This window comes from Pongo pygmaeus, chromosome 16 (assembly GCF_028885625.2).
Source record: "Pongo pygmaeus isolate AG05252 chromosome 16, NHGRI_mPonPyg2-v2.0_pri, whole genome shotgun sequence".
Lineage (NCBI taxonomy): Eukaryota > Metazoa > Chordata > Mammalia > Primates > Hominidae > Pongo > Pongo pygmaeus.
This window is the reverse complement of record NC_072389.2, coordinates 94,122,185-94,148,645: the sequence shown is the minus strand read 5'-3', so window position 1 is coordinate 94,148,645 and position 26,461 is coordinate 94,122,185. Positions and strand designations below refer to the sequence as shown.

Below are 26,461 nucleotides of genomic sequence, written 5' to 3'. Positions count from 1 at the left end.
AAGGAACTGAATGAGATGCTCTGAGGGATAAGGCCTGTCTTAGAGACATCCTCGCATCTAGGAGAGTGGGTGGCAGATGAGCAGCCATGGAGCCCAGCCCTGACCAGCTGCTGTTTGCAGGGGAGAGCTGCCTGTGTGCCCCTGTGGTGAATGTGTGGTGACAGTGGGATTAAGTGTACCCAGCAACCTCAGGGACCATTGGGTGGAGACGCACAGTGGGCCCTTCTGCTGGCCCTTCCCACAACTCTGAGTCCTGGATGCTTAGGGCTTGCTAATCTCCATCCCCATAGCAGCGGAATGTGACACAACCATTACTAAGGCCATGGAATCTCCTACCTCTCGATGGCCAGGTGGTTCACCCAGCAAGTGTCTCCTAATCTGAAGAGCTGGGAGAGCAAAAGATTTTATAAGTTATCAGAGAACCCCCTGTAACCTCCCTTCTAGAAAGGAAGATGTAAACCAGGACAATGGGCCTGTAATTGGTACCTGAAGTCAGTGATCTGTCTCCTCCCCTCCTCTCAATTCTCCTTCTTCCATGTTTTCTACATCCCCCGTGATTTGAGTCTGCTGATTTCATTTGTTATGTCTGCCTTCTGTTTCCTGCCTCATTTCACAAAGGATTAGATGCCGCTCTTAACAATACATTCAAAATAATACAACAATAAAGTAAATATTTGAGTAATTTGGAGCCAGAGGAATATATGGTAACACCCCTGAGGTGGATGAAATGCCAGGATTTCTTAGTGACCCCTTTTCGGAATACCGCTTCCGGAACCATCCTAGTGTGTCTTAGAATGACATGTGGGACATAGTTTCTTTTTTTTTTTTTTATGTTATATAAGCAGTTTATTCAATGCATATTTATTAAGCACCTATTTTTTGAAAAGAAAAAATATCCCTCCTTTTCTAAATTCTTTTGTCACATTTTGGAGATATCACTACGGTCCTTTCAGAATCAGACCCTGGTTAATGTTTTGGGTTCTAGATAACACTGTAGAATCCACCCCATATATCATTTTAGTCATTCATCTTGTTGTTAATCCAGAGTTCACTTACTGTTTTGGAATGTTTCTCTAGAAACAGTCTAGAAAACCATCTTAAAAGTCACATTTTGTAATGCACGCCGGTGTTGCCATGCCGTTTTCTGGAACATGGCTGAATCTGGAGCTGGGCGTTTGCTCCTCTGCATTGTGGGGCGGGTCAGGACAGCTCTGGGCAGCTGACATGGTTAGAGGTGAGGCCCCCACTTCAGCCACCGCCATAGGCTCTCCTGTTCAGCGAGGCCCTCAACACACATTTAGCACCTACCCAGCACTTTCCTAGGCTCCAGCTACAACAAAGCCACAAATCCTGCCTTCATAGAGTTATATTCTAGCCAAAGACACAGAACATAAACAAGAAAACTAATAAATGAGTGACATGATCTGACTTGTGCTTTAAAAATAACACTGTGAGGTGGGCGGATCACTTGAGTCAGGAGTTTGATACCAGCCTGGCCAACATGGTAAAACCTCATCTCTACTAAAAATACAAAAAAGCCTAGCCAGGTGTGGTGGCATGCGCCTGTAATTCCAGCTACTAGGGAGACTGAGGCATGAGAATGTCTTGAACCTGGGAGGCAGAGGTTGCGGTGAGCCGAGATCATGCCATTGCACTCCAGCGTGGGTGACAGAGGGAGACTCTGTCTCAAAAAAAAAATTACTCTGGATGTTGGGGGCAAAATGGAGCTGTGCTTGGAGGATAAGGTGGTTAGGAGGCCAAGGCAAAGGGCCAGGCAAGAGTAGGGTGATGGCAGGAGAAATGGTGAGAAGCAGTCTGATTGGAATATATTTTGGAGTTTGGGCCAACTGGACAAGTCAATGAGCTCAGCACAGGGGTAAGGAAAAGGAGTCAATGACTGCAAACTCTGTTGGCCTGACAGTAAGTGGTTACCTTAGGTCGGACTGGGTCAGAGGAAGGATTTTCTGGGGATGGGATGAAAACCAAGAGTTGCAATTTAGCCATGTTGGGTTGAGCTGTTTATTAGACATTCAATAAGAAGATCTACATATTTCTAGTGATCAGTGACCACTTTGCTAAACCTGGGCTGGGTGTGTTGGAGTAGAGAGGGTGGTCCTACAGGAACAGGCTGCCAACCCCACAGCCTATGACCAGGGCAACCCGGAAGACCCCCACCCATGGCAACTTGCTCTAGTTTTAGAAATTCACTCATTCATTTGACACATTCAACACATATATTGAGTGCCACACTGGATATTTTCAATGTGCTCTGCAAAGGCACAAGTTTATGGTATAATCTAAATGGATGGACAATATATTCATTTCTGTTGCCATATTTAGTGTCCTAACTTTTGAAAAAACATAAAAGCCGGCTGAGTGAATGGATCAGTTTATAAAATACAGTTAATAAGGCTCAGGAGGCCTGGCTCCCATTGCTGGGCCGGTGGGAGGACACGTGAACTCCCACGTGTCCTTTTATTCTGTGCCTCTGTCCCTCAGGCCACTCTCTCCAGGCCACCATCTCCTCACTGCTGTCCACTCTCCATTCTCCAAGTGTTGCCATGCCTCTGATCACAGCCCTGCTCAGGACCCTTAGGCATGCCCCAGCCTCCTCTGCAGGCCCTTCACTGCCTGGCCTCAGCCCTGTTTCCAGTCCTTCCCCTCAGCCTGCACCTGCACTGACTCCGCCCCATCCTGCCCGGATCACTCAGGGCTGTTTCCTGGCTCCTGGAACACAGCCAGTGCGTTTCTTGGCCTTCTCCGCATCATTCAAGCCATGCCTTCCGCCCACTTGTTGCCACAGAAGGCCTAGCCCAGCAGCTGCCACCCTCAGAGGACTTCCTTCCCTGGTCCCTGCCCATCTCCGCCCCCCAGCACAATGACTGCCGTGCTCCTGGGTGCTGGTCCTTGGAGAAATCACAAGCCCACCTAGGAAGCACTGCTGCCCTGTGCCTGGGAGGCTGGACTTCTCCTTCACAAGGCGCAGAGAAGGCAGTTGGCCCGTGTTCTCGCTGCCCAGCCAGCTCTGTGTGCAGTTAGGGAGCCAACCCACTGTGTACTCCTAGAGGCTGAGACACGGTCCACAGTCTAAAGCTGTGCTTTTAAGCAGGTCCAGGGTGGGGTTACTGCAAAGTCCTCTCCTGGAACTTGCTAGAGGTGCAGACTTTCAGGCCGCACCCAGGGCCCACTGAATCAGCACCTGCATTTTCACAAGGGTCCCTAGGAATTCATGTGAACAGCCGAGGATGAGAAGGGCTGGTAAGAGAAGGGCTAGTCACCTCCAGACAGGACTTAATAAAGGACAGCAAAATGAATCCAACAGTGGCCACCCATTCCAGGCCAAGTAAGAGATTCTGAAAAGGTGTATTGTGCCAGTCAGGCTCTCGGTTGCAGGAAACAGAAACCACCCTGGCTATTTCAGGTGGAAAAGGATTTGTTACTGGATATTAGGTGTTTACATAACCTTGGAAGGGTCCAGAGTGTCCCTGCAGATGCCCTAGGTTGCTACTACCTTGGTCCCCATCAGGGAGACAGGGCTTCAGGAGGGATTGTGGGGGCGGGCGACCTTCAGCTCCTTGACCCCAATGGAGAGGCTCTCATGGCCACTGTCACAGCCACCTCTCAACACCCACAAAGCTGCTATGGAAAAATCCACCATCTCCCCAACAAAAAGGTGGGGAGTAAGCAAATGCTTTACTAAAAAGTAAAAAAACCCAAAACAACCAAGGGCAGGGGTCGGGGGTGGGGCATGAGGCTGGTCTCTGCCACTCTTCTTCCAATTCTTGTGCAGGCACAACTCATGAGACATCATATACAGCCACAGCTGCTTTTCCCTGCTTGGAAGTCAAGCGAAGGGCAGCTAGCTTGTAGAGTGTGGAGCCTATCACAGGTGCAGGGTGGTGTCTCATGATCTGGCTGAAGGCTTACTGAGCTGCAGAAAACCTGTGAGCATACTCCGTGCCACCTCTAAAGCAGACTTTAACAAGAGAGTTCTTGGGAGCAAAGCACTGATGGTGCCTCATGTGACTTGGTTGGGGCATGACTATGCAGGTAGATGATGGAGCATGCTTCTTCCAGGAGAAGCCTGGAAGTGGAAGGCTGGAGGAGCAGCCTGTATGGTAGGGCAAAGAAAGAAGTGCAATGGCCAGGTAAGTTATGCTGCTAGCAACTGGTGGCCCCCGAGGCTCCTGTGGCTCAGTGGGCACTGTGAAGGGAGCTGAGCTTGAGCCAACATTGCTGGTACCCTTCTCACCTAATGGGGCTCAGGGGTCCCCCAAGTAGGAGGCTGGATGGGGTGGGCCACAGGGTAGGAGCTGAGGCAGGTGAGGAGAGGCAGCACAGAGTGCTCAGGCTTGTCAGGGAAGGGGTTGTGTTTGGGTTCTCCAAGGAGGCAACCTGGAGACAGCTCTGTCTTGGGGATTAGGGGAGTACCCCAGGATCAATCCCTGTGGGAGGAAGAGGAGGAAGTGGGATCAGGCGGAGGAAGAAGGTGAGTTGTGCCGCAGGCCCCTGGGGGGGTTCAGTTGGAGCTGAAAGTGTCTGTCAGGGATGCCCCCTGTTGGTGGACATGCCATTGGAAGGGTGTGGCCTGGGCTGTCCCTGGTGCTGACAGTGCTCCCAGTAGCTGGGCAATAGGTGCTTCCATGAGGAGGTCTGGGCAGTACAACTACATATCCCCCTCAGAAAGGCCTGGGGCAGAGGTTTCTGCATGGATGGATGGGTGGGGCAAGTCTCCAGAGAGCTCACTCCAGGGCCCATGAAAGAATCCCCCTGGAGTAAAGGAGGTGTGACTGCCAGGGTTGGCCAAGAGAGCCTCACATATAGCAGCTGCTGAGCAAAACAACCTGACTCTCCCCCAGTTCCATCTCCTGCGATCCCAGACCTGGAAGAGCCTGAAGATGAGGAGGGGAAGCCGCATGTGGGTTGTGAGATTGAGGTTTTATTATAGACTTGACTGGACTTTTAGGTCTCTGAAGAAGAGTCATAACTATCAAATGGGATTTATTCTTGGAATTAAAAGTAACCAGGCCAGGCGCAGTGGTGGCTCACCCCTGTAATCCCAGCACTTTGGGAGGCCAAGGCAGGTGGATCACTTGAGGTCAGGAGATGGAGACCAGCCTGGCCAACATGGAAAAACCCCATCTCTACTAAAAGAAGAAAAAGTAACCAGAAAGCCACAGAGTCTCCCTGAGATGGAGCTTCAGGAGTCTAGAAAGGGAGATGTGAGGAAGCTGATTGGAGGCAGTGATGGGAGAAAAATAAAGGGTATCCTGTCGGTACTCCAAGTTCAGCCCGCTACTGAGTGTGTTCTCACTGAAGGGCTGGGGTAGGGTGGTTCTGTCCTCGGGTGGCAGGAAGCAGAGGAGGTGGGGGATGCTGCACTTTTGGCTTGTCACATCCTGGGAGGCTTTGGAGTCCACGTGTGACCCAGTTTTCTGCCTCTGTCTGAGCGAAGTGAGCTCTGATTAGAGGAGGTGTGAGAGCTCTAAATGACTGCAAAGTTCTTTTCAATCAGACAGAAAATAGGTGAGAAATGCATTTCCGTTAATGCCCTAATTATCCCAATCCCAACAGGACAAAAAAATGTGCTTTTGCCTGCTCCCAGGGACGAGACCACCAGGATCCCCTGTGTGTCCTCTCCCAGATGCAGCCCGGCTGGCACAGCTGAGGGGGCTGGAGAGGGGTCCTTACAATGCACGGAGGCTCCCCCGCCCTTTCAGAGGGCCCAAGATCAGGCCCAAGTGAGTCCCATCCCCGAGCCGGGGCCCACACAGGCTCTGCTGGTGGTGCCTCTGCAGCCGCTTCCATACTTCTCCCCCTTCCTCCACCTGGAACTGGCATCTTTGCCTCTGCCATGGTTTGGATGTCCCCTCCAAAACCCATGTTGAGATTTAATTGCCATTGTGACAGTATTAAGGAGTGGGGCCATTAAGAGGTGATTAGGTCATGGAGTGGATTGTTAGAAAATCCAATTTGGCCCTTGCATTCTTTCTCTCTCTTTTTCTTATGCTCTCTCTCTCTCTCTCACATGCCCTTTCTCTCTCTCTCATATCCCCTTTCTTGCCCTTCTGCCTTCCTCCATGGGATGACACAGCACAAAGGCCCTCGTCAGATTTGGTCCCTCAACCTTGAATTCACAGCCTTTAGAACTGTAAGAAATAAGTTACCCAGTCTGTGGTATTCCATTACAGCAGCACAAAAGGGACTAAAACAGCCTCCTAAACCTCCCCAGAATCTGCCGTGCCTGCAGTCCTGCTTGCGGCTGCTTTCTGCCAGACTCATCTCTCACCCAGCCATGACCTCCTGTGGATCTCCGACTCCAGGTGCCTTTAGTTTGTCCATCCAGTGCCCCAGACCCTAGTCTGCTCTTTCTAAAACACACCTCTGACCATGGCACAGCCCTGCTAAAACCTTTCAGGGGCTCATGCTGCTTACAGCCTGCAGAGGGCCCTCCTGGTGCCCCAGTAGTATAGGGCCCTTCTGATGTTACGAGGCCACCAGATGCCTGGCTGTCCCTCCCTCTCTCTTATCCCACCTGCAGTCCACCCCAGCCTTGCCCATTTTCCTCTTCTATATCCACCACCCCCAACTTCTCTCCATCCCCACTGACTTCTCCAGCATTCTCTCCTACCTCTCTCTACTAGATCCCTGTGGCTGCTGTGACAAATGACCACACTCTGGGTGCCTAAAACCACAGACTTTTGTTCTGTCACAGTTCTGGAGGACAGAAGTCCCAAATCAGTATCACTGGGCCAAAATCAAGTTGGCGGCAGGGCTATGCTTCCAAGAGGCTCTAGGGAATGAAACCATCTCTACAGGGTTGACAAGAATTGCCCGCCCAGTTCTGAACAGAAATATAGTTAGAATTAAGCATTGATCAGGCTGCACTTTGGCCCTCTTCTTTGTTGCTAAAAGTCATGTAGCGCTGGTTACTGACCATTTGCATCCGCATCGTTTCTACAGATAGGATTTCTGACAGTAGGATTTTGAGACGAACAATTGACTGCATCCACGTTGTTCCTATAGACAGGATCTCTGACATTAGAATCATAGAGCTTCTGTGTAAGGATGGCTTAAGATATTTTCCAGACCATGAATTCCAGGAATCAGTTTGAAGACCCCCACACAGGAATGGGATCGGCATGAGAATTCAGCTGTTTTATCTCCTTGTCCCGTGACTTCACCCTGCACTCTTCCACCCATCAATGATCTCCACACTTCGGCCCACTCCAAAACTCTTAAAAACCCTAGCCCCAAACTCACTGCGGAGATGGATTTAAGGTTTCCTCTTATCTCCTCATTCAGTGACCCTGTGATTAAACTCCTTTCTCTACTGCAACCTGGTGTTTCGGCATATTGACTTGCTGTGCACATCGGGCAATGAACCATCACAGTTTCAGGAAGAATCTGTTCTTGCCCCTTCCAGCTTCTGGTGGATGCTGGCATTTCTTGGCCTATGGCTGAATCTCTCCAGTCTCTGCCTCTGTGGTCACACGGCCTTTCCTCTTCTGTCTATGTAGTCAAATCTTCTGTCTCCATTTTATAAGAATACCTGTGACTACATTTAGGACCCACCAGATCATCCAGGATAATCTCCCCATCTCAAGAGCCCTCATATTTCTTTTTCTTTTTTTTAAGAGATGGGGGTCTTGCTATGTTGCCCAGGCTGGACTCAAAGTTCTGGGTGCAAGTGATTCTCCTGTCTTGGCCTCCTGAGCAGCTGGGACTACAGGCATGCACCACTGTGCCTGGCTTTCAAGATCTTTAATTTAAGGCTGGGCATGGTGGCTCACACCTGTAATCCCAGTACTTTGGGAGGTCGAGGAAGGAGGATCGCTTGCACTCTACCCTTTGTTCATGCCATCTTCTTTGCTGCAAACTCCCCCCATCACCCCTCATCACCCATAGTTGCCTCCTAACTCTTACTCTGATTTTGAGCTTGTGTCACTTCCTCTTTGAGCTTGTGTCACCTCCTTGATTCATCTTCTCATCACCACCATCACACACACACACTCTAGGGCACGTGCTGTCTCTCTCACTCACTCACAGGTGTCCCCGTTCTGTGGTAGCACCCGGTGGTGTCACAATGGACTTTTTCTGAATTTGTCTCCCCAGCTAGCCTCCTAGGCTGCTCAGGCCAGTTACCAGGGCTTAGACATCCTGAGTCTGAGTGTTGATAGATGCTTGAGGAAGGAGGGAGGGAAGAAAGACTCTTGAGGGATAGACTTTCCAATCATTTGGCATTTTCATTTCATTCCATTTTTGGCTGCAATTTTTTTTTTTTTAACAATCTGGCTTTATCTACAGTTGGATGAATTTAAGGAATTAGGAAGATGGGTGATTGGCTCCCACAGGACTTTTCTGATTAAAATTACAGGAAAAATATTTGAAAATAATTAATAATTACAACAGCAGCAACAAGATGGGCATGCATCTGCATTCACCACTGTGCTCCCTGCCAGGGCCCTGTGAATCAGCCAAGGCCCTGCGAGGATCAGCCACAGAATCAGCCAAGGCCCTGCGAGGATGGAAGCTGCCACCTTAGCAGTGTGAGGATCGGGAGGACAGGGCAGGAAAGGCAGGGCCAGCCTGGATGACACTCGCTGTACCTGAGCAGAGTACACAGTTGCCTTACAAATCCCCCTGCCAGTCCTGTGGAGGCGGGAGTAGCTGAGGCTCAGAGAGATGCAGCCATTCCTCCAAGGTCACACAGTAGAGCTGAGATTCCAACCCTGGTCTTTGTGACTCCAAAGCCTAAGCTCTTCTCAGCCCAGCAGGCTAGAAGGAATGGGCAACTAAGCAGGGTGGCAGGTGGGGGGCACGCGCAGGGAGCGGGCCTGGCCTAGAGTCCGGGGGAGAACTAATTGGATTTCCAGGGGCATAGAATCTGGCTTGTGTAGCATCCCTGAGGCTCTCCCTCAGAGCAGCTTAGTGAGTCAGGATCCAGGCTTTCTTCCCAGCCACGAAGGAGCTGTAGGCTCTTTTGATGCTGGAGCTATGTCCCACTCAACCCCCTCACGGTCCTGGGGGAGAAACTGAGGTCTGGTGTTGGGGAGGGAGTGTGGCCTGACAGCCTGCATGCTGAGTCTGGGCTCAAGCTGGGTCTAGACAACAGGTGTCCTCCCAGCCAGGGCCCCCTGTGACACCGTGCTGCCCCTCAGTTGACATTTCTTTTTAGTTCAAGGGGATTACGCAAATCCTAGGCGGTTAAGCTGCCACAGGGCACTATGGAAACAGATCGCCCTGCTCTCTCTGCCTCCTCCTCCCAGCCAAGCAATAATGACACCGAGGCTGACTTTTCTGGCAAGACTTGTTATGCTAATTTGGGAGCATGTGCATAGTTTTATTTGAACCTGGGTGGGCAGCGGAGAGAAGCCAGTTTAATTACAAGAACAAATTTCAGAGCCAAATCAGATGTCTTCCCCCAAATACTAGACCAACAATGGAGACGGGGAGTGTTACAGAGTCCGTGTATGTCCAAATATATACTAAAAAAAGTTATGTGCACATTTCAGCAGATAATTTATGTAATGCCTGACTGCAGCATCTATACATTTTTTAAAAAACAGCTCTTTATTTTTATTTTAATTGGCTCATTAATTAATCTGAATAAGTAACATCAATATGGCACCTACTTCTAAAGGTGAAGAAGGTAAAGAGTTGACTCTGCTTTCCACCTGCTACTCTGTCACCCAGTTTCCCTCCCTGGAGCTGAGCGCACTGCCAGTTTGGGATATGTCTTTCCAGATACTCAATGCATACACAAACATGTATGTACACATCTTTTCTCCTTTTCTGCAAAAATTAGCAACTATACTACGTACAACGTTCTGCCCCCACTCGTTTATTTTTCACTTAGCAAAGCATCTTGGTGTGTTTCAGGGCCAACATTCCATTATCTGGATGTACTGTATTGTAATTTAACTAGTCCCCTATTGATGGACATTTAGGTTCCAATCTTTTACAGTACCTTCAAAAATATCTTTGCATACTTGGTACACATGGGAAAGAATATCCATAGCTTTGTGGTCCCATACTCACTGGCCACATGTGGCTATTTCAAAGTATATTAATTCAAATTAAATAGAATTTAAAACGCAGTTCCTGGTCACATTTTAAGAGCCATGTGGGGCTAGTGGCTACCATTCTGGCAGGGAAGATATAGGGCATTTCTGTTGTGCAAGGAGTTCTAGTGGACAGCGATGCTGTCTCTATGTGATACATTCCTAGAAGGGAATTATGAAGCCACAGGTCTTTGCATCTTGTGTTGACAGATATTGCCAAATTTCCCTCTGAAGAGGCTCTAGGTATTTACCTTCTCCAAGTAAGAGCTGAGAGAGAGCACACACTCTTTTGTTTCAGAACAATCGGTGTAGAATGTTGGAAAGAACACGAAATGTTCCCTGTGTACTGATTCCAAGGACATTTTGTTTCCATTGTTGGTGCCCAAGCTGCTCACATCAGACACTGCTGTTCCCAATTTACAATGGGCATGCCTGTCCCTGGGGTCCCACACCGCTATCTCCCTCAGAGGGGAGACAGCCACCTGGCTGAGGTCTGCTTCTCCACGGCTCTAAGCCTCTTCTTGTCTCCTCTGCACACCCCGACTCTTGGTCCATCATGGTGCAGGGGAAACTGCTGATCCCATTTATTCTCCATCACCAAGAGACAGACTTTACTAGAAAACTCAGCGCTCTTGGCCCAACCTCTATTTCTTCACCTCCCACTGTCTCTGACCCTCTCTCCCTTTGGTGAATCATGACCTCCACGTGGCTAAACCTAAGGGGCACCTCATCTTGTAGAGTTCCTATCAGACTTCTGGAGAGCAACCTGCACTCCGACTAAGCCCTCTGTCCCGCCTCCTTCACAGTCTCTCTTCCTTGCATTTACAATCTTGGCCATCTTCTTTTTCCTACTCTGTACAGTTTTCCTGGGCTGTCTCATCCCACTATGGCGTTGATTGGCATCTCTACATTTGGGGAATGATGCTAAGGCATTTAGCTTCTATGTCCTTGATTACTAGTAAGATTAAACATCATTTCACAGTTTTTGAGCTTTTGAAATTCTTCTGTTATAAAGTCAGGGTGGAAGCAGAGTAGATGTTGGGTATTAGATATAGATTCCAATCCAGTTCCTGGCTCCTGAGGGGCTCTGGCCCCACACCTCCAGGCCCCCAGAGGCTCTTCTGATTCTCCATGCTCTGGGCATCTGCGTCCACGGCCGCTGCCCTCCCACCACGGTCCCTACACCTTCAGTCTACTGAGGAGAGACAGCCTCTCATCACCATCATTTCCCCAGCACTGTGCACGCCACCCCCTACCTCCCACCCAGTGGACAGGGAGAGGCGTCAGCATGCTCCCACCTCCTCAGCCCCTCCAGGGATATTGTTCCACCACCCCCACTTGACAGCCCTTCTCTTTTGACGTGCATACGATCTATTACTTCTGCCTTCCTGAATTCTTGGTCTGCTTCCTACACTATGGGCCACTCCACTTTGTTTAGGGACTTTGAACCTCATAGACTATCCTTTTCCCTGACATCCACTTCCAGGCTTCAGCATCAAGGTAAGTTTCTTTGTCCACGTAATTACTTGACTTAAACCTCAGTGACTTGTATTTCAACTCTATTTTAGACACCCATGTGCCTCACTTCCTCTCCTGTGAATGAGCTCTCTCTTGAATCTCTAACTCTGAAGTTCCTGTTGACAGCAGCTGTCTACACACCCACCTCCTTTTGTCCATCCCATTTGTGGAGCCTGCTCCTTATCCTTGGTGTGACTGCAAGTTTGTTTTGTTTTGTTTTTGTTTTTTTGTTGTTTTTTTTGAGACGGAGTTTCACTCTTGTTGCCCAGGCTGGAGTGCAATGGCATGATCTTGGCTTACCGCAACCTCCACCTCCTGGGTTCAAGCAATTCTCCTGCCTCAGCCTCCTGAGTAGCTGGGATTACAGGCATGCGCCAACCATGATAGGCTAATTTTTTGTATTTTTCGTAGAGATGGGGTTTCTCCATGTTGGTCAGGCTGGTCTCGAACTCCTGACCTCAGGTGATCCGCCTGCCTTGGCCTCCCAAAGTGTTGGGATTACAGGCGTGAGCCACTGCACCTGGCCTGATGGTAAGTTTTAAGACCCCTTCCTTTCCCTCGAATCCTCTGGTAAGCTATTCTCTCCATCCAGTCTCCCTATTCAGTCCGAACCGCGTGACCCACCATGCCAACTCAGCAGGAACCGGGAACCCGATGACCTCTCACCCCTCAGCCTTGCATGCTGTTTTGAGCTCCTGAGGATGCTCATTCACCCATGGTTCCTCTTGATGCCTTCTCCTCCACAAAGACTTCCCTTCCGGCCCTGAAGCTGAGGGGATGGTCTTTCACTCCAACGCCAATACCATTTGTGCCTCTTTTATGGAATTCCATTCTAACTTAGCCACATACCTGTCCTGCCTCCTCAGAGCGTGAGCTCCAGAGTAGGGACAGCTCCAGCCCTGTTCCCCCAGTGCCCGGCCTCCATGTTTGTGGACTAGCCCATGTTGGCTTAACTTGGTGAATGGGTAATTTCTGCTTTGGCAAGTGCCAGCTTCATCACCTTAGGCTGATAGTACCCAGATTTAAAAAGCAATGTGTCTTTCCAGAATAGGAGAAAAATGAGTAGACAAAAAGAATAAAGTCCAGCAGGAAGGTATATATGCATTTTTTTTTTTTTTAAAGAGACATGTCAGAGCCAGGTTGCAGGCAAATACAGTTGGGGAATGCTTTCTCCCAAGGTGCCAGTGAAATTCTGCTAGCATTCAGGGACTCTAGTGGTAAACAGGCTTATTTTGGCAGTGACCGTACATCTCGGTGTCAGGTGATAGCCTTGGCAGAAAGATGTGAAAACGTCGCGTCTATGCTGAAAGGAAAGAAATTGCATCTGTTTTTTTGCTAGTGTAGGAGGATAGGCTTTCCTTATGTAGCCAGTCCTGTGCAGCCAGCTTTAGAAGCAAAACTGCAGATGCATCTGTAGAAATAATCTGAGGCTCTGCTGCCAGAAGACAACAAAGTGTATCACACAAGCTGATGCCAACACCCTGCTTGTGCAAATACTTGGGACCCACCTGCTGGGCTTTGCATCTTTCCGCCTGTGGGAAGTGCAAGCACACATTCCACCTGCTTCCTCAGGAAGGAGAGACCTGCTGTTTGAGACGGGCTGTGGCAGCAGGGACAGGGCAGTCCAGCATTTTAGGTAAATAATCACTGCCTAGATTGGTCAGCCTTCGGTGAAGGTGCCTTGGTCTCTCATGGGGGTGGGAAGGTCAGTCTTTGAGAGGCCAAGACAAATGATTAAGAGACAGTACAGTTTAAGACAGCACCAGCTTTATTGGCCACTCAGAGCCTGGAAACAACACTGTGCACCGAAAGCTCACAATAAAGCAACGTGCATTTTCCAGTGCACAGTCAACAAGGCGGCCTCCCCAAAACTAGCCCCGGGGGTTGCACTAGACATCCATTTCTGGGGACAAGAACATTGATCCTTAAGGGTCCTCTGTCCTGTCTGCGCATGTAGGCTCTGCTGGGCAGGATCGTCCTTTCCAAAGCCCTCTTGTGAGTAAAATAACATTTTTAAAACTATGGTCTGTGAATCAGGTGCAGTGGCTCACGCCTGTTATCCCAGCACTTTGGGAGGCCGAGGTAGGGGGATTGCTTGAGACCAGGAGTTCAAGACCAGCCTGGGCGACACAGCGAGACCACATCTCTACAAAAAATACAAAAATTATCTGGGTGTGGTGGCATGCGCCTGTAGTCCCGGATGCTCAGAGGAGGCTGAAGCTGGAGGATCACTTGAGCCCAGGAGTTTGAGGCTGCAGTGAGCCATGGTCGTACCACTGCAATCCAGCCTGGATGACAGAACGAGACTCAAAAACCAAAACCAAAATAAAAACCTATGGTGTACGGAGGACTTATAGGAGCCACAGAAGCCTCCTGTGCTTGCTATCCTCTACGTGCCCCTCCAGATCCACTCTGCAGCCTGGGAGGCTGAGCCTCCAAATACCACAACACTGAGTTCCCTTCCTTTTTGCTTCCTTTTGGGATCAGCCAAGGGGGACCCCAGCAAGGGACTACAGGCTGGGAACAGCCAGGCATTTCTTCCCTCTCCCTCAGGCCATGGTTTTGGCAGAGCTGCACTCTGCTGCTGTGGCAGCTCCTGCCAGGTTCTAGGGAACTGTTCTTCCCTGCCTCTTCTAGCCTAGGGTGGCAGCTGCTTTGTAGTCCACCTTCTTTATTTCCTTAATCTTACCCACACCTCTGCAAAGAGCTTTCATTGAGCTTTTCTCTTAAACCTTGTGAGCTGTTTCCTGCTCAGGCCCTGATCGATGAACTGTATGATGGCTACGGGCCCTCTGTCCACCAAACCATATCAAATCACAAAGTGCAATTTTCAAGAGCACCATGTTTTAATGCATTGTGTTTATATGTAGTTTTGCGGTGAAACAGTCTAATTCCTCCCGACAGTGGCTTTGATCCAAGAAGCCTCCGGTTGGGCTTCTTTGGTCACTGGTCACAAGATGGCCTTCATAGGTCCTGCTAAGGACTAAAGAGAAGGCAGTAGGGAGGCATTTTTCCTCTAAATTCATGTCTTCGTTCATGATCTTCCTCCTTTCTTTGTCCTAACACAGCCTCTTGCCTATTTAAGGGGCATTTGTGTCTTTTCCTATACTGAGTTCAGGCAGATCACAGTACTTAGCTGGCTGGACACAGAAGTAAAACTCCACAGTGCCTTCCCCTTCTGGTCAGCAGCCCTTCCTGCACTCATCTGGGAGGAACAGTGCTTTTGTGTACTTGACCACTCCTTCTCAGCTTCTGGTGATACTCTCACCCTTGATCTTTGCCTGTGGAAGAGGGGACTCTCTGGTCGTGTCTCTAGAGCCCCCACCTTTGGCCTCTGTGCCATATCCAGGAACCCTAGGGCCCCAACTGAGGAGCAGTCAGTCCTGCCTGGGCTGAGTTGTGCCCCACTGCCAGCACTACCCAGGTTCCTTATCAACTTGCTTTCTGCACTTCTAGATTTGGGCTCTACTCAAGCCCATCCTGCCATCCACCCTATTTTCTAGAGAATCATCAGGTTTTTATTTTTTTATTTTTTAAATTTATTTATTTATTTGAGACAGTCTCGCTGTCACCTGGGCTGGAGTGCAGTAGGGTGATCTCAGCTCATTGCAGCCTCCGCCTCCTGGGTTCAAGCGATTTTCATGCCTCAGCCTCCAGAGTAGCTGGGATTACAGGCACGCGCCACCATGCCTGGTTAATTTTTGTATTTTTAGTAAAGATGGGGTTTCACCATGTTGCCCAGGCTGGTCTCTAACTGGACTCAAGTGATCCACCCGCCTTGGCCTCCCAAAGTGCGGGGGTTACAGGTGTGAGCCACCGTGCCTGGCCAAGAACTATGTTTTATACAACTCTACCCTCCCCGCTTTTAGGGCACTCTCTCGTTAGTGCTGGGACTGCTGAAGCCCATGGAGTGTAAACGATGACTGCCACTTTAGTGTGGGGAGTCTGACTGTCCACTTGTAGAAAATCCTGTGTTTAGGGCTAACTTTAAACATGCCCATAATGGTGAAATCCATCAGAATCCAGAGGTAGGTGGCAAAAAGCTCCCAATTTGGGGCCAAATTATAAGTCATTAATAAGAAAAGTTACTAGGATTAGCTCTGGAAATCTTGGGTAAGGGGCTAGAAAAGAAATATCTGAAACCAAAAGTGTCTGGTAAATAGCAACTCACATTTATATTTTACTTTCATCTGAGGTCTCACCTCATTTCACACTCTCTTTTTCAGGAGGAAGTAGGAATTATGTAACTCTGAAAGCAAAAATCTCAAAATTATGACAGACGGTACAGATATTTATTTTCTCAGAGCAGAGGTTGGGCCCAGGCCACGGCTGCCCCTGTAGCTCCCCTCTTGTAAGAGATGCAAAGCTTACTTCTGGGGCACACCCATCTCCAGCTGGAGGTGCAAGCAAAGGCCACTGTGTAAGGAGGCAAAACTCTCCCTTACTGCCTGAAGGATCTCCAACAAGCATATTCTGGAGAGCTCTGACAGGGAGCATTTTACAAGGTCCCACTGGAGCTGAGGCTTGAGGTCAGGTCCAAGTGCAGGCTTCTTTCCCATCACAGCCTCCGAGCCTTCCTGGGGCGGCAGCCGTTGTGTGGGATTGGGGTGTTGTCTGTGATTGAGATCACTTCCAGGCCCCCCATGATCAGTCCGTGCATTGCAGACTGGAAGGAACAGAAGGAAAAGTAGAATGACATGGTCCCAGAAATGATGATCCAATGTCTCCAGGCAGGGTTCGGAGAGGGACAGGGTGGCATAGAGAAGGGAAGGGAGGGGTGAGATGCCCACTGGCTTTGATACCTATAATCCCAATCCTATTCTACTCTCACAAAGGTCCCCACCCAAACCCTTTAACCAGGTTTTCACACTGTCCCCCTCTCAAATCGTGCCCACCACTTTCCACTTTGCACTTTACAATCTGAGAACAAAGACTTCTTGTAGACCTTGGTACACCTTGGGTATCATACTTCTGTAGCTTACTTAGGCAGTTTTCTCTGCCTGCAATGTCCCCCACCACCTGCTGTGCCTCCACCTCCCTAATACCTCAATATTCCTGCAAAGTCAGAGAGATGTCACCTCTTTGAGGAAGCTAAAGATTATCTGTGCTAATGATCATCAGGAAAAATTATCCCTGCTAGGTTTGGGATCCCCTGATGGGCTCCCAGCACTCTGGGCACATGCTTTACCACTACACTCACCAGTCTGTCCTGAGGGATTTGTTTGTGACAGTTCCCCCAGGAACCACCTTCCCATTCCCAGTGTGTGGCACACAGCAGGCACTCAGTGTCTGATGAATTATATTAAGTGATCTAGGCTTGCTCTGAGGGGCTTAGTCAATTATAGAAGCAACAGACGGGAACTTGAAGCAAACATGGAAATCCACTAAAGGGTGTTTTCTACTCTCCCTGTACTCTGCTCTCAAGCCCCAAATTCTCTCACTTACCAGGAGGCAAGTAAACTATGGAAATCACTGTAACTTACCAAGCGTCCTGGCCCCAGGCCTTTCACCACAACTCGGATGTGGATCACGCCCTTTTGTTTAGCTCTCTGGAGAGAAGCAATGAGTGGTTAGTGCCCCGGAGAGAGAACTACCGCATCCAAATCTCTTGCTACTGCCTCCTAGAGCAAGGGGTGTGTGAGCTCAGGGAAAGGGCACCCAGAGAAGTAAACAGGGAGGCAAAGGGCAGATGGCTATAGTGGAGGACAGGCGCCAGCACAGACCACAGAATTTGGCAGGTTGCAGAGTTCACGTGACTGCGATCTGTTTAGCCTAGGACAGCACCGCCACCTAATGGAAATTTCTAAATATTGCTCAGGTTTTTCTCAGGTGGGCAAATGCAGAATTTCAGACCATGAGGCGCCACCCTAGGCTTCAAGGCTGAACCTAAATACCCACTTTAAAAGTATTATCGTTTAAAATCTCTAAGTAGTTAGAGTTAAAATTTTCTTTCTTGATAATAAAGGCAGTTCATTATAAAAATGGGAAAATATACAGAAATCATTCATGACTTACCATGCAGAAGCCACTGTGAACAGTGACATACTTCTTTTCATAGTATATGATCTGTCCATGGTTGGGCATTTACGGCATTTTGATTTCTGACGATAGTACATGCAATCAATATTTTGGGGTGCCTTCCCTTGTTTGAAGGTCAAGGTTGTCCTTCAGGAAATACATCTGGTTTGGCAGAGTCTGAACATTTGTAAGGCCTGTGCTATAGTAGAAATTGTGCAGGCTTTGGTCCCAGACCAATCTGGGTTCCGACCAGCGAACTGAATCGATGCATGGCTCTGGGCAAGTCACACACTCTGAATCTCAATTGGCTTATGAAAATGTGGATAATACTGAGGGTCTCTGAAGATTCAAGATAATGAATGTAAAGTGTCTGGCACGTGTAGATGCTCAATAACTATACCAATAGCAGCACCTTGCCAATTTGCTTCTAAAAAAGGTCTACGACAGTTCACACTGGAACTGGTATTGCATGAGTCCTCATGATACTACGTCCTCTCCAAATAGACTATCATATCTCCCCCAACCCCAAACCATAGGACTTTATTTTTATTTTTTTTTTTGAGATGGAGTCTCGCTCTGTCACCAGGCTGGAGTGCAGTGGTGTGATCTCGAGTCACTGCAACCTCCGCCTCCCGGGTTCAAGTGATTCTCCTGCCTCAGCCTCCCGAGTACCTGGGAATACAGGCGCGCACCACCACACCCAGCTAATTTTTCTATTTTTAGTAAAGATGGGGTTTCACCATGTTGGCCAAGATGGTCTCGATCTCTTACGCCTGCCTTGGCCTCCCAAAGTGCTGGGATTACAACTGTGAGCCATCGCGCCTGGCCTATTTTTATTTTTTTTGGAGACAGTGTCTCTCTCTGTTGCCCAGGCTTTAGTGCAGTGGTGAGATCATAGCTCACTGCAGCCTCAAACTCTTGGGCTCAAGCCATCCAGCCTCAGCCTCCCAAGTAGCTGGAACTACAGGCAGGTGCCACCACACCTGGCTAACGGTTTTTAAATTGAGGGGTCTTTAGTTCTCAAGCCTTTGGTATCTTAGCTCTTACATCCTAGAATGAACCAACAAGGGCTTCACCTCTAATGAAGCTGAGAGAAAGAAAAAAGAGGAGCCTTTCACACAAACCTTTTCAAACCAATGCTCCAATGTCAGGGCATCAAAGCTGCCATGACAAACCCTTGCTTCTGAATGGGTAGTATAATGAGGATTCTCCACTCAGTGATGAGCCATTCAGAAAGCAAACACACACTACAGAGGGAAGCAGAAGGAACACACACTTACCGCTGCTGCGGCTATGCCTGCTGTCTGTGCTGCGACGCCTGTGCCCTTCTTGGCATTCCGAAATCCCTCTGTGCCACAGGAAGCAAGGGCAAGGGGCTCATTACTGGCAGAGACTACCTGGATCAGTGTGCTGAGAAAAGTAGAAGAAGCACATAGGATACAACTCTTCTTCAGGGAAATAAGAGAGAACTAATCTATGCCCCTAGAAGCCTGGGTGAGAAAGAAAAAGGAATTCAGTTGCTTCCACTTTGAGCTTATCAGATGAACATGTTTTGAACTCCTACAGGAAGTATCAGGAAAGGTCAGAATTCTCCCCTAAACCTGACTGAAAACTGGTAAGTCACATAATTTAAAGAGTGCTCCATAATCTGAGAGTAGTTAGTTAAGTATCACCCAGAAAATGACTTTATTGGGGAAAGTTTTAAATATACACAAAAGTGAAGAGAATAACATACGAAATCTGATGGACCCATCAACCAGCTTCAACAATTATCAACTCATATCCAATTCAGTTTCATCTATAAACCTTGTTCCCAGCCCACTCCCCTAACCAATGGATTATTTTGAAGCAAATCCCAGACCTATCATTTTGTCTGTAAATATTTCAGTACATAGCTCTAAAAGAAGGACTCTTAAAAAAATATTAGCAATATTATCATATTGGATACTTTTTTTTTTTTTTTGAGATGGAGTTTTGTTCTTGTTGCCCAGGCTGGAGTGCAATGGCACGATCTTGGCTCACAGCAACCTCCGCCTCCCGGGTTCAAGCGATTCTTCTGCCTCAGCCTTCAGAGTAGCTGAGATTACAGGCATGCACCACCATGCCTGGCTAATTTTGTATTTTTAGTAGAGACGGGGGTTTCTCCACATTGGTCAGGCCGGTCTTGAACTCACGACCTCAGGTGATCTGCCCGCCTTGGCCTCCTGAAGTGCTGGGATTACTGGCGTGAGCCACCTCGCCCGGCCTCATATTGGATACTTTTGATGCTTATGACACTATATTCCATGATCAAAAATCATTTTAAACAAGTAAAACGTTTCTCTTTTTTTCTTTTTTATTTTTTTGTGAGACAGAGTCTCACTCTGTCGCCCAGGCTGGAAGTGCAGTGGCATAATCACTTACTGCAGCCTCCAACTCCTGGGCTCAAGCCATCCTCCCACCTCAGCCTCCCGAGTAGTGGGGACTACAGGTGCATGCCACCACGCCCAGCTAATTTTTGTATTTTTGTAGAGACTGGATTTCACTATGTTGCCCAGGCTGGTCTTAAATTCCTGGCCTCAAGTGATCCTCCCAAAGTGCTGGGATTATAGGTGTGAGCCACTGCATCCACCCACAACTTTTTCTTAATCATCTCTAATAAGTTAACTTATTAATACAATTAAGAATGCCTTAAGAAATCCTCAGATATGCTTTTGATTTCCCCTTTAGTCATCATCATCCTATTTCTGGTCTGGAGAGCTCTGAGAGCTCACAGAAGGAGGCAGGAGAAGTGACTGAAGAGGAGGCCTGCTGGAGTCAGCCCTGGGCTTGGGCCATCCGCTTGTTATCCTGGCTATGGCTCTGGCTCTGCCATTTCCTCCTACCAGAGTTTCTAGGGTTTTCCATATTGAACAGATGCACAATTGCTTGTCTCTGTGACAGCCTAAACAGTGCTGTATAGAGTAGACCATAGACACTTAAATGCAGAGTTAGCCTATGTCCTTATTAGCCTGAGAGGGGAAGAAAAAGAAATCCAACTGCTGTCACTTTACGTTTACCTGACAAATGCTGAAATGAATCCTATAGCATTTCATCTGTGCCACACACTTTAGCTCATGACTGTAATCTCTTGTGCTGGTCTCTAAACTGCTGGATGGGTTGGCTGTGACCAAATACTGATCTCATTTCCAAGTGGGGGCCAACCTGCAAAGTTGTCACTAATCCACCAATGCTTCTGTTGGCAGCATATGTTTGGGAATTCCCTTGGCACTGCCCCCGTCTGTAAGCCACACAAGAACACTAGTCTTGTCACTTTAAACTCACCATCCACATTTAGCTCTACAAGGTGGAGGCCAGCGCACAGTGGCCCAGAGTGGTGAGTACTTTAAAGGGACAATATCTATTTAGAGGTCTAGATTCTGGTTAGTGTATTAATAAATCATATTAATATCTTGAAACATATCTCTTTTACTTTATATATCATCCATTCCCTATCAGCAACACTTAATAAACACCTTCATGGTGGGACCATATGCCCCTAATACACTCCTTGCAACTCTTGAGCAAAACCAGGAAACACCATTCTCAAGGAAAGCAAAGAATTCTTATAACTAGGATATGCCCACCCTATTTCACGTTTTTATGAAACTTGAATAAACTCTGTAAAGACAGCAGGTGGTTCCTCAAGTGAGGAGGAAGACGGTGCCCTACATTAGCGCCATCATGCAGCACTTAGCACCCTCACTTCTACCCCAGGGTATTCAGGGCCAAGCCTGACTTTCCCTGTGAAGTGGAAAGAATCTCACGCTAGACCTGCCCAGTGCTTCCCTTACCACTTACTTGTTGTGGGATGCTTTAATGTGTGCGATTGGGATCTCCTCAAATTTCTTTCCTGCCCACCTCAGAGAGTTCTCCTCTCCTGGAATGGGAGGGTAAATGCTGCAATTAGAAGAAAGATTTTATTTAAAATTGTCTCAACTTTTTAAAAATCAAAGAAATACAACACATGGTTAAAAAATAACAGCTCTCTGCCCCCTGCTGCTTCTGAAGTGGCTGCCCCCACCATTCCTTTTCAGTCCTTCTGGTGCCACCACTGCATCTGTGACTGCTGTGCTTATGAGGCTGTTTCTCGACTTGTTGACTTCAGACACATCTAGGGACTTTCTGCTATGAGAAGGGATTTTCATTCATACTCCCCATCTTCCTTGTCCCTGCAAGTATACCCATGTTCATTATTTTCAGATCCTTTGTAGGTTCCTCTTCCCACAATTTAAAAAATACAGTCAAACCTCTGTTTCTTATTTCATCAACCATAGACAATATCTGGACTCTATAAAAAACGAGACAAAAATAATACTCATATCATTACCATTAAAAAAAATCCAGAATCCCCTAGAATAAAGGACAGCAAACTTTTTCTGTAAAGGGCCAGATAGTAAATTTACTAGGTTTTGCAGGCCAGCAGGTCTCTGTCACAATTACTAAACTCTTCCACTATATCCCAAAAACAGGTATAGACAACAGTAAATTAATAGGCTGTGTTCCAATAAAACTTTACTTACGAAAACAGGCAATTGGCCAGATTTGCCCAGTCGACCATAGTTTGCTAACCGCTACCCTAGACCAGTGGTTTTCAATGCAGGCTGAACATCAGTCAGCTGTGAAGCATACAGATGTTTAAGCTTCACCCTGGACTTCTGGATGGGGTCTGGAAATCAATGTTTCAAATGTCCCAATAGAATCAGATGGGAACACATTGTGTTGCGTTCAAGATCTTCCACTGTCTTAGTCCAAGCTGTTTTCTGGCTATTTCTAGTTAAGTACTCTTTATTTTCAGATGGTGAAAATTAGGTACCAATAGGGAAATAGGGTTAGCAAGAGAAGCCAAGCCTTGGACATAGTAGATCTGTCTCAGTCTAGAGCTTTGCTCACCAAGCTGTGCTTTTTAAAATTTGAACACACACAATCATCCTTCAGCAAAGGAGCTGGAAATAAACTTGCTGTTCCACTAGGCCTACACACACAAATCAGATTCATGTTTGTACCCACCACAGCCACCTGAAATACAATAGATTCCATTTTAGAAATTATATTATAATCTGAGGACTACTCTCGCCCCAGCCCTACCTGCTTTTCTAGAGATATTTTAAAAGGCAAAACAAACACACACTGGTATTCAAAGTTTACAAGTATATTCTTTCCTGTGGGTTTGACCTTAGAAGTGATTAGAACTGCCTCGCAATCGTACAGCACATCCCCTGTTCAATTATCCTTCCATTCTCCTAGATGACTCTTTCATAGATTCTTTTTGTCTCCTCTAACCTCCAACTCCCTGCTTCCTCACTGCTGAGCGGATGACCTCCACAGGGGAATAGAAGCAATCAGACCTTCTCCCAGCTCCCACTAGTGAACATCTGTGCCCACAGCCTTTGTGCTCTCTCCTGTTACAGTGCTCCACTTGTGTATTAGCCCCTGAAGGACACTGTTCCCACAATGTTCCCACTCCAGTATCACTTGTTCTTTCCCCCTATACTGCACTGCTCCCAATGGCAAAACAGATTGTTATGTTCCAAACTGAAAAAATAACAACCCTCCAAAACCTCTTGAACCCACCTCCTGGGAGCTACTGTCCATTTCTCTATTCCCTTATAGCAGAGCCCTCTTAAGGAACTTTAAGGTACTGACTATACTTGCTGTTTCTTCCTATCCTCTGCTTCTATTCTCCTCGAACCCATTTCAATCAGATATTAGCCCCTACCACTCCACCAAAAATGCTTTAATCCAACTAACTCCCCATTGCTAAATATAATAGGCAATTCTGTTATTGATCTAGCAACCTATCATATCAGCAGCATTTGACACAGCTGATCTCCCCACCTTGAGCCAAATTAAAAAACAAATGCTCTCTCCTGGTTTTCCTATTATCTCTCTGGAAGTTCCTTGTCTCTTCTGATGGTTCTTCCTAGTCTCCCAAATCTCTAAATGTGAGAGTGCCCCAGCGTTCAGTCCTTGGACCTCCTCTCTTCATCTACATTTATGGTATTAATGATTTTTGTCATCTCATGGTTTTAAATATCATCTCTATGATGTCTCCCAACTGTATATCTCTAGCTGAAGTCTGAAGTCTGACTCTTGAACTCCATTTCTTTTTTTTTTTTGTTTTTTTGAGATGGAGTCTCGTCCAGGCTGGAGCGCAGTGGCACGATCTTGGCTCACTGCAACCTCCGCCTCCCAGGTTCAAGTGATTCTCCTGCCTCAGCGTCCTGGGTAGCTGGGATTACAGACCCGCACCACCACACCTGGCTAAATTTTTGTATTTTTAGTAGAGATGGGGTTTCACCATGTTGGTCAGGCTGGTCTAAAATGCCTGACCTGGTGATCTGCCTGCCTCGGCCTCCCAAAATGCTGGGATTACAGGTGTGAGCCACCGCGCCCGACCCTTGAGCTCCATTTCTAATGGTCTACATTGTATCTCCACTTGAATGTTTATTAAGAATCTCAACCTTAACAACTCCCATCCAAACTCCTGCAGTCTTCCCCATCTTAATCAATGACAACTCCGTCTTTCCAGTTGTTTAGGCCAAAAAAATTTGGGGTCTTCCTTCGCTCCTCTCTTTTTCTCACACTGTATATTACCAAATCCTGCTTGTTCTACCTTCAAAATATGTCAGACCATTTATAATACCTCCATGGCAATAACCATGATCCAAGCCACCATCGTTTCTTGTCTGGATTATTTCGATAGTCTTCTAACTGCTTAGAGGACTTTTCCTAGCTTCCATTCTTGCTCTCCTATGGTTTAATATCAACACAGCAGCCAAAGAGCTTACAAGATCTTGTCAGCAAGATCATGTCAACCCTTTATTCAGCAATTTCCATTGGCCTCCCAACTCAGTCACAGTAAAAGCTGAAGTCCTCACAATGGCCTACAAAGTCCTACAGAATGTGACTATGCAGGCCTGCTTGGCCCCCACCTCCCCTTTCCAACCGTTATACTCCTACATTTTACTTGTTTTCTATTTACTGTCTTCTACCCACTGGAATTTAAGTTCTATGAGGGCAGGGCTTTTTGTCTGTTTGGTCAGGGATATATCCCCAACACTCTGAACAGTACCTGGCATTGTTGAAGAAATGACTACAACAGAATCTTGGTTTAGATCCTTTCAGTAGCTCCTCACTGCCTTCAGTGGGGACAGGGTAAAAGCTCCAGTGTGACAGAACCTGGCATTCTGATTCCTTCTTGTCTTGTTGGCGTCATCTGCCATCACATACACACCTGAACACACCATGTTTTTTCATACCACATGCCTTTACCCAGACGGTTACCTTTGTCTCCAATGACCCACTTCAACTTGTCCAGATGAACTCCCATTCACTTCTGAGCTCCATGTTCTTTTCTCCATGGTCTTGCCTGATTTCCTCAGGAATGAGACACTTTTCCTTTTTTTTTTTTTTTTTTGAGACAGAGTCTCAATCTGTCACCCAGGGTAGAGTACAGTGGCGTGATCTTGGCTCACTGCAACCTCCGCTCCCCGGGTTCATGCGATTCTCCTGCCTCAGCCTCCTGAGTGGCTGGGATTACAAGTGCCAGCCATCACGCCTGGCTAGTTTTTGTATTTTTAGTGGAGACGGGGTTTCACCATATTGGCCAGGCTGGTCTCGATCTCCTGACCTCAAGTAATTCGCCCACCTTGGCCTCCTAAAGTGCTGGGATTAAAGGCATGAGCTACTGCACCCGGCCAGGAGTTAGGCACTTATGCTTTCAAACTTCCAACCAATACTTACCTCCATTATACTATTGAGCAGATTACGGCGAAATGTTTGCATGTTTGTCTTCCCTCAAAGACTGTGAACTACTTGTGGGGAGGAATGATCTTTTGTATCCGTATTCACGGCACCTAGAATGGTGTCTCACTCATAGTAGATTCTTGGTAAATGTTTGTTAAATGGGTGTGAAGTTAAGTGGATGTGTATAGAGCATACAGAGGTGGTGGCACTGGTGGGAAGCAAGATGCCAGTTCCTAGGGCTGAGCACAAAACCCACCCTGGACCATCTGTAAGACGTGCAGGAGCACCTGTTCCATCGCTAGCGCCCTCCACCTACCCATTTTGTGTTGGAGGCAGGGAAGGTTGTTGGTCTGAAAAGATCTCCATCTCAGAAGGAAAGAACGCTGATACATGTTATGGACACCTCACATTCACTCATTGATTTAACGAATGTTCACTGAACATTTACTCTGTACCACGGCTCATCTGATTCTCACAACCTCTCTCAGCATTGTTCGCATTTTTAGATGAGAAGGCTGAGGCTCAGATTTATTTGCATAAGGTCCCACGGATAGCAAGTGACATAGCTGAAAATTCACTGGTTCTGACTCTGGAGGGTGTCGGGCAAGAGTCAGGGGTTGCGGGTCTCCGAGGGCTGGTCCAAGTGGGGCTCACCTGAACTTGGTGTGGCTCGGAGCCGCCTTCACTTCAACTTTCTGCTTGGCCGCAGCGTCTTGGAGCTGTCGAGCGCCTGTGTGGATGGTCCCGGCCGGCGTCCTGGCCACGACCCTGCTGGGAAGAAAAGCTCGGTGAGGGCCACGGCCTAACGGTCACTGGGGCCCGGGTGGCTCAAGGGACACGTGTAGGAGCATAGTCCTGGAGGTGGCGGTGGGCTCGAGGGGGCAGTCATTTGTTACCCGGTTGTCTGGGTCCAAGTCCAGGACCGCAGGAACCACGACCCCACGTTTCTCACAGCCTGCATGACTTGAATTGACCCCAGTCAGTTTCCGTCGGCAGCGTCAGTCACAGCTGCGCCGGCGCCGGTACCATGAGTGCCTGTCGAGGAGGGGACAGAAGGGAAAGTCATCTACTTCTCATTAGCTCCACTGAATATT

The 26,461-nt window shown here is 47.8% G+C and overlaps 1 protein-coding gene across 7 annotated transcripts; it reads right to left on the bottom strand.

The window, feature by feature from the left end:
- Positions 1 to 15,735: 15,735 nt before the first annotated feature.
- On the bottom strand, positions 15,736 to 26,402 carry MRPS11 (mitochondrial ribosomal protein S11). 7 transcript variants are annotated; one of them, XM_054451333.2, is made up of 6 exons: positions 26,264 to 26,402; positions 26,022 to 26,138; positions 21,420 to 21,518; positions 18,881 to 19,010; positions 17,066 to 17,131; positions 15,736 to 16,248 (listed from the first exon to the last, which is right to left on the bottom strand). In XM_054451333.2, the coding sequence occupies exons 1-6, from the start codon at positions 26,326 to 26,328 to the stop codon at positions 16,141 to 16,143; spliced, it is 585 nt and encodes a 194-aa protein (XP_054307308.1). In that variant the 5' UTR covers positions 26,329 to 26,402; the 3' UTR covers positions 15,736 to 16,140. The 7 variants fall into 7 exon arrangements, with proteins under 7 accessions (XP_054307308.1, XP_054307309.1, XP_054307313.1 ...); XM_054451334.2 differs by having other exon boundaries at positions 26,022 to 26,135; positions 26,264 to 26,398; XM_054451338.2 differs by lacking the exons at positions 26,022 to 26,138; positions 26,264 to 26,402 and adding an exon at positions 24,906 to 24,997.
- Positions 26,403 to 26,461: the final 59 nt, after the last annotated feature.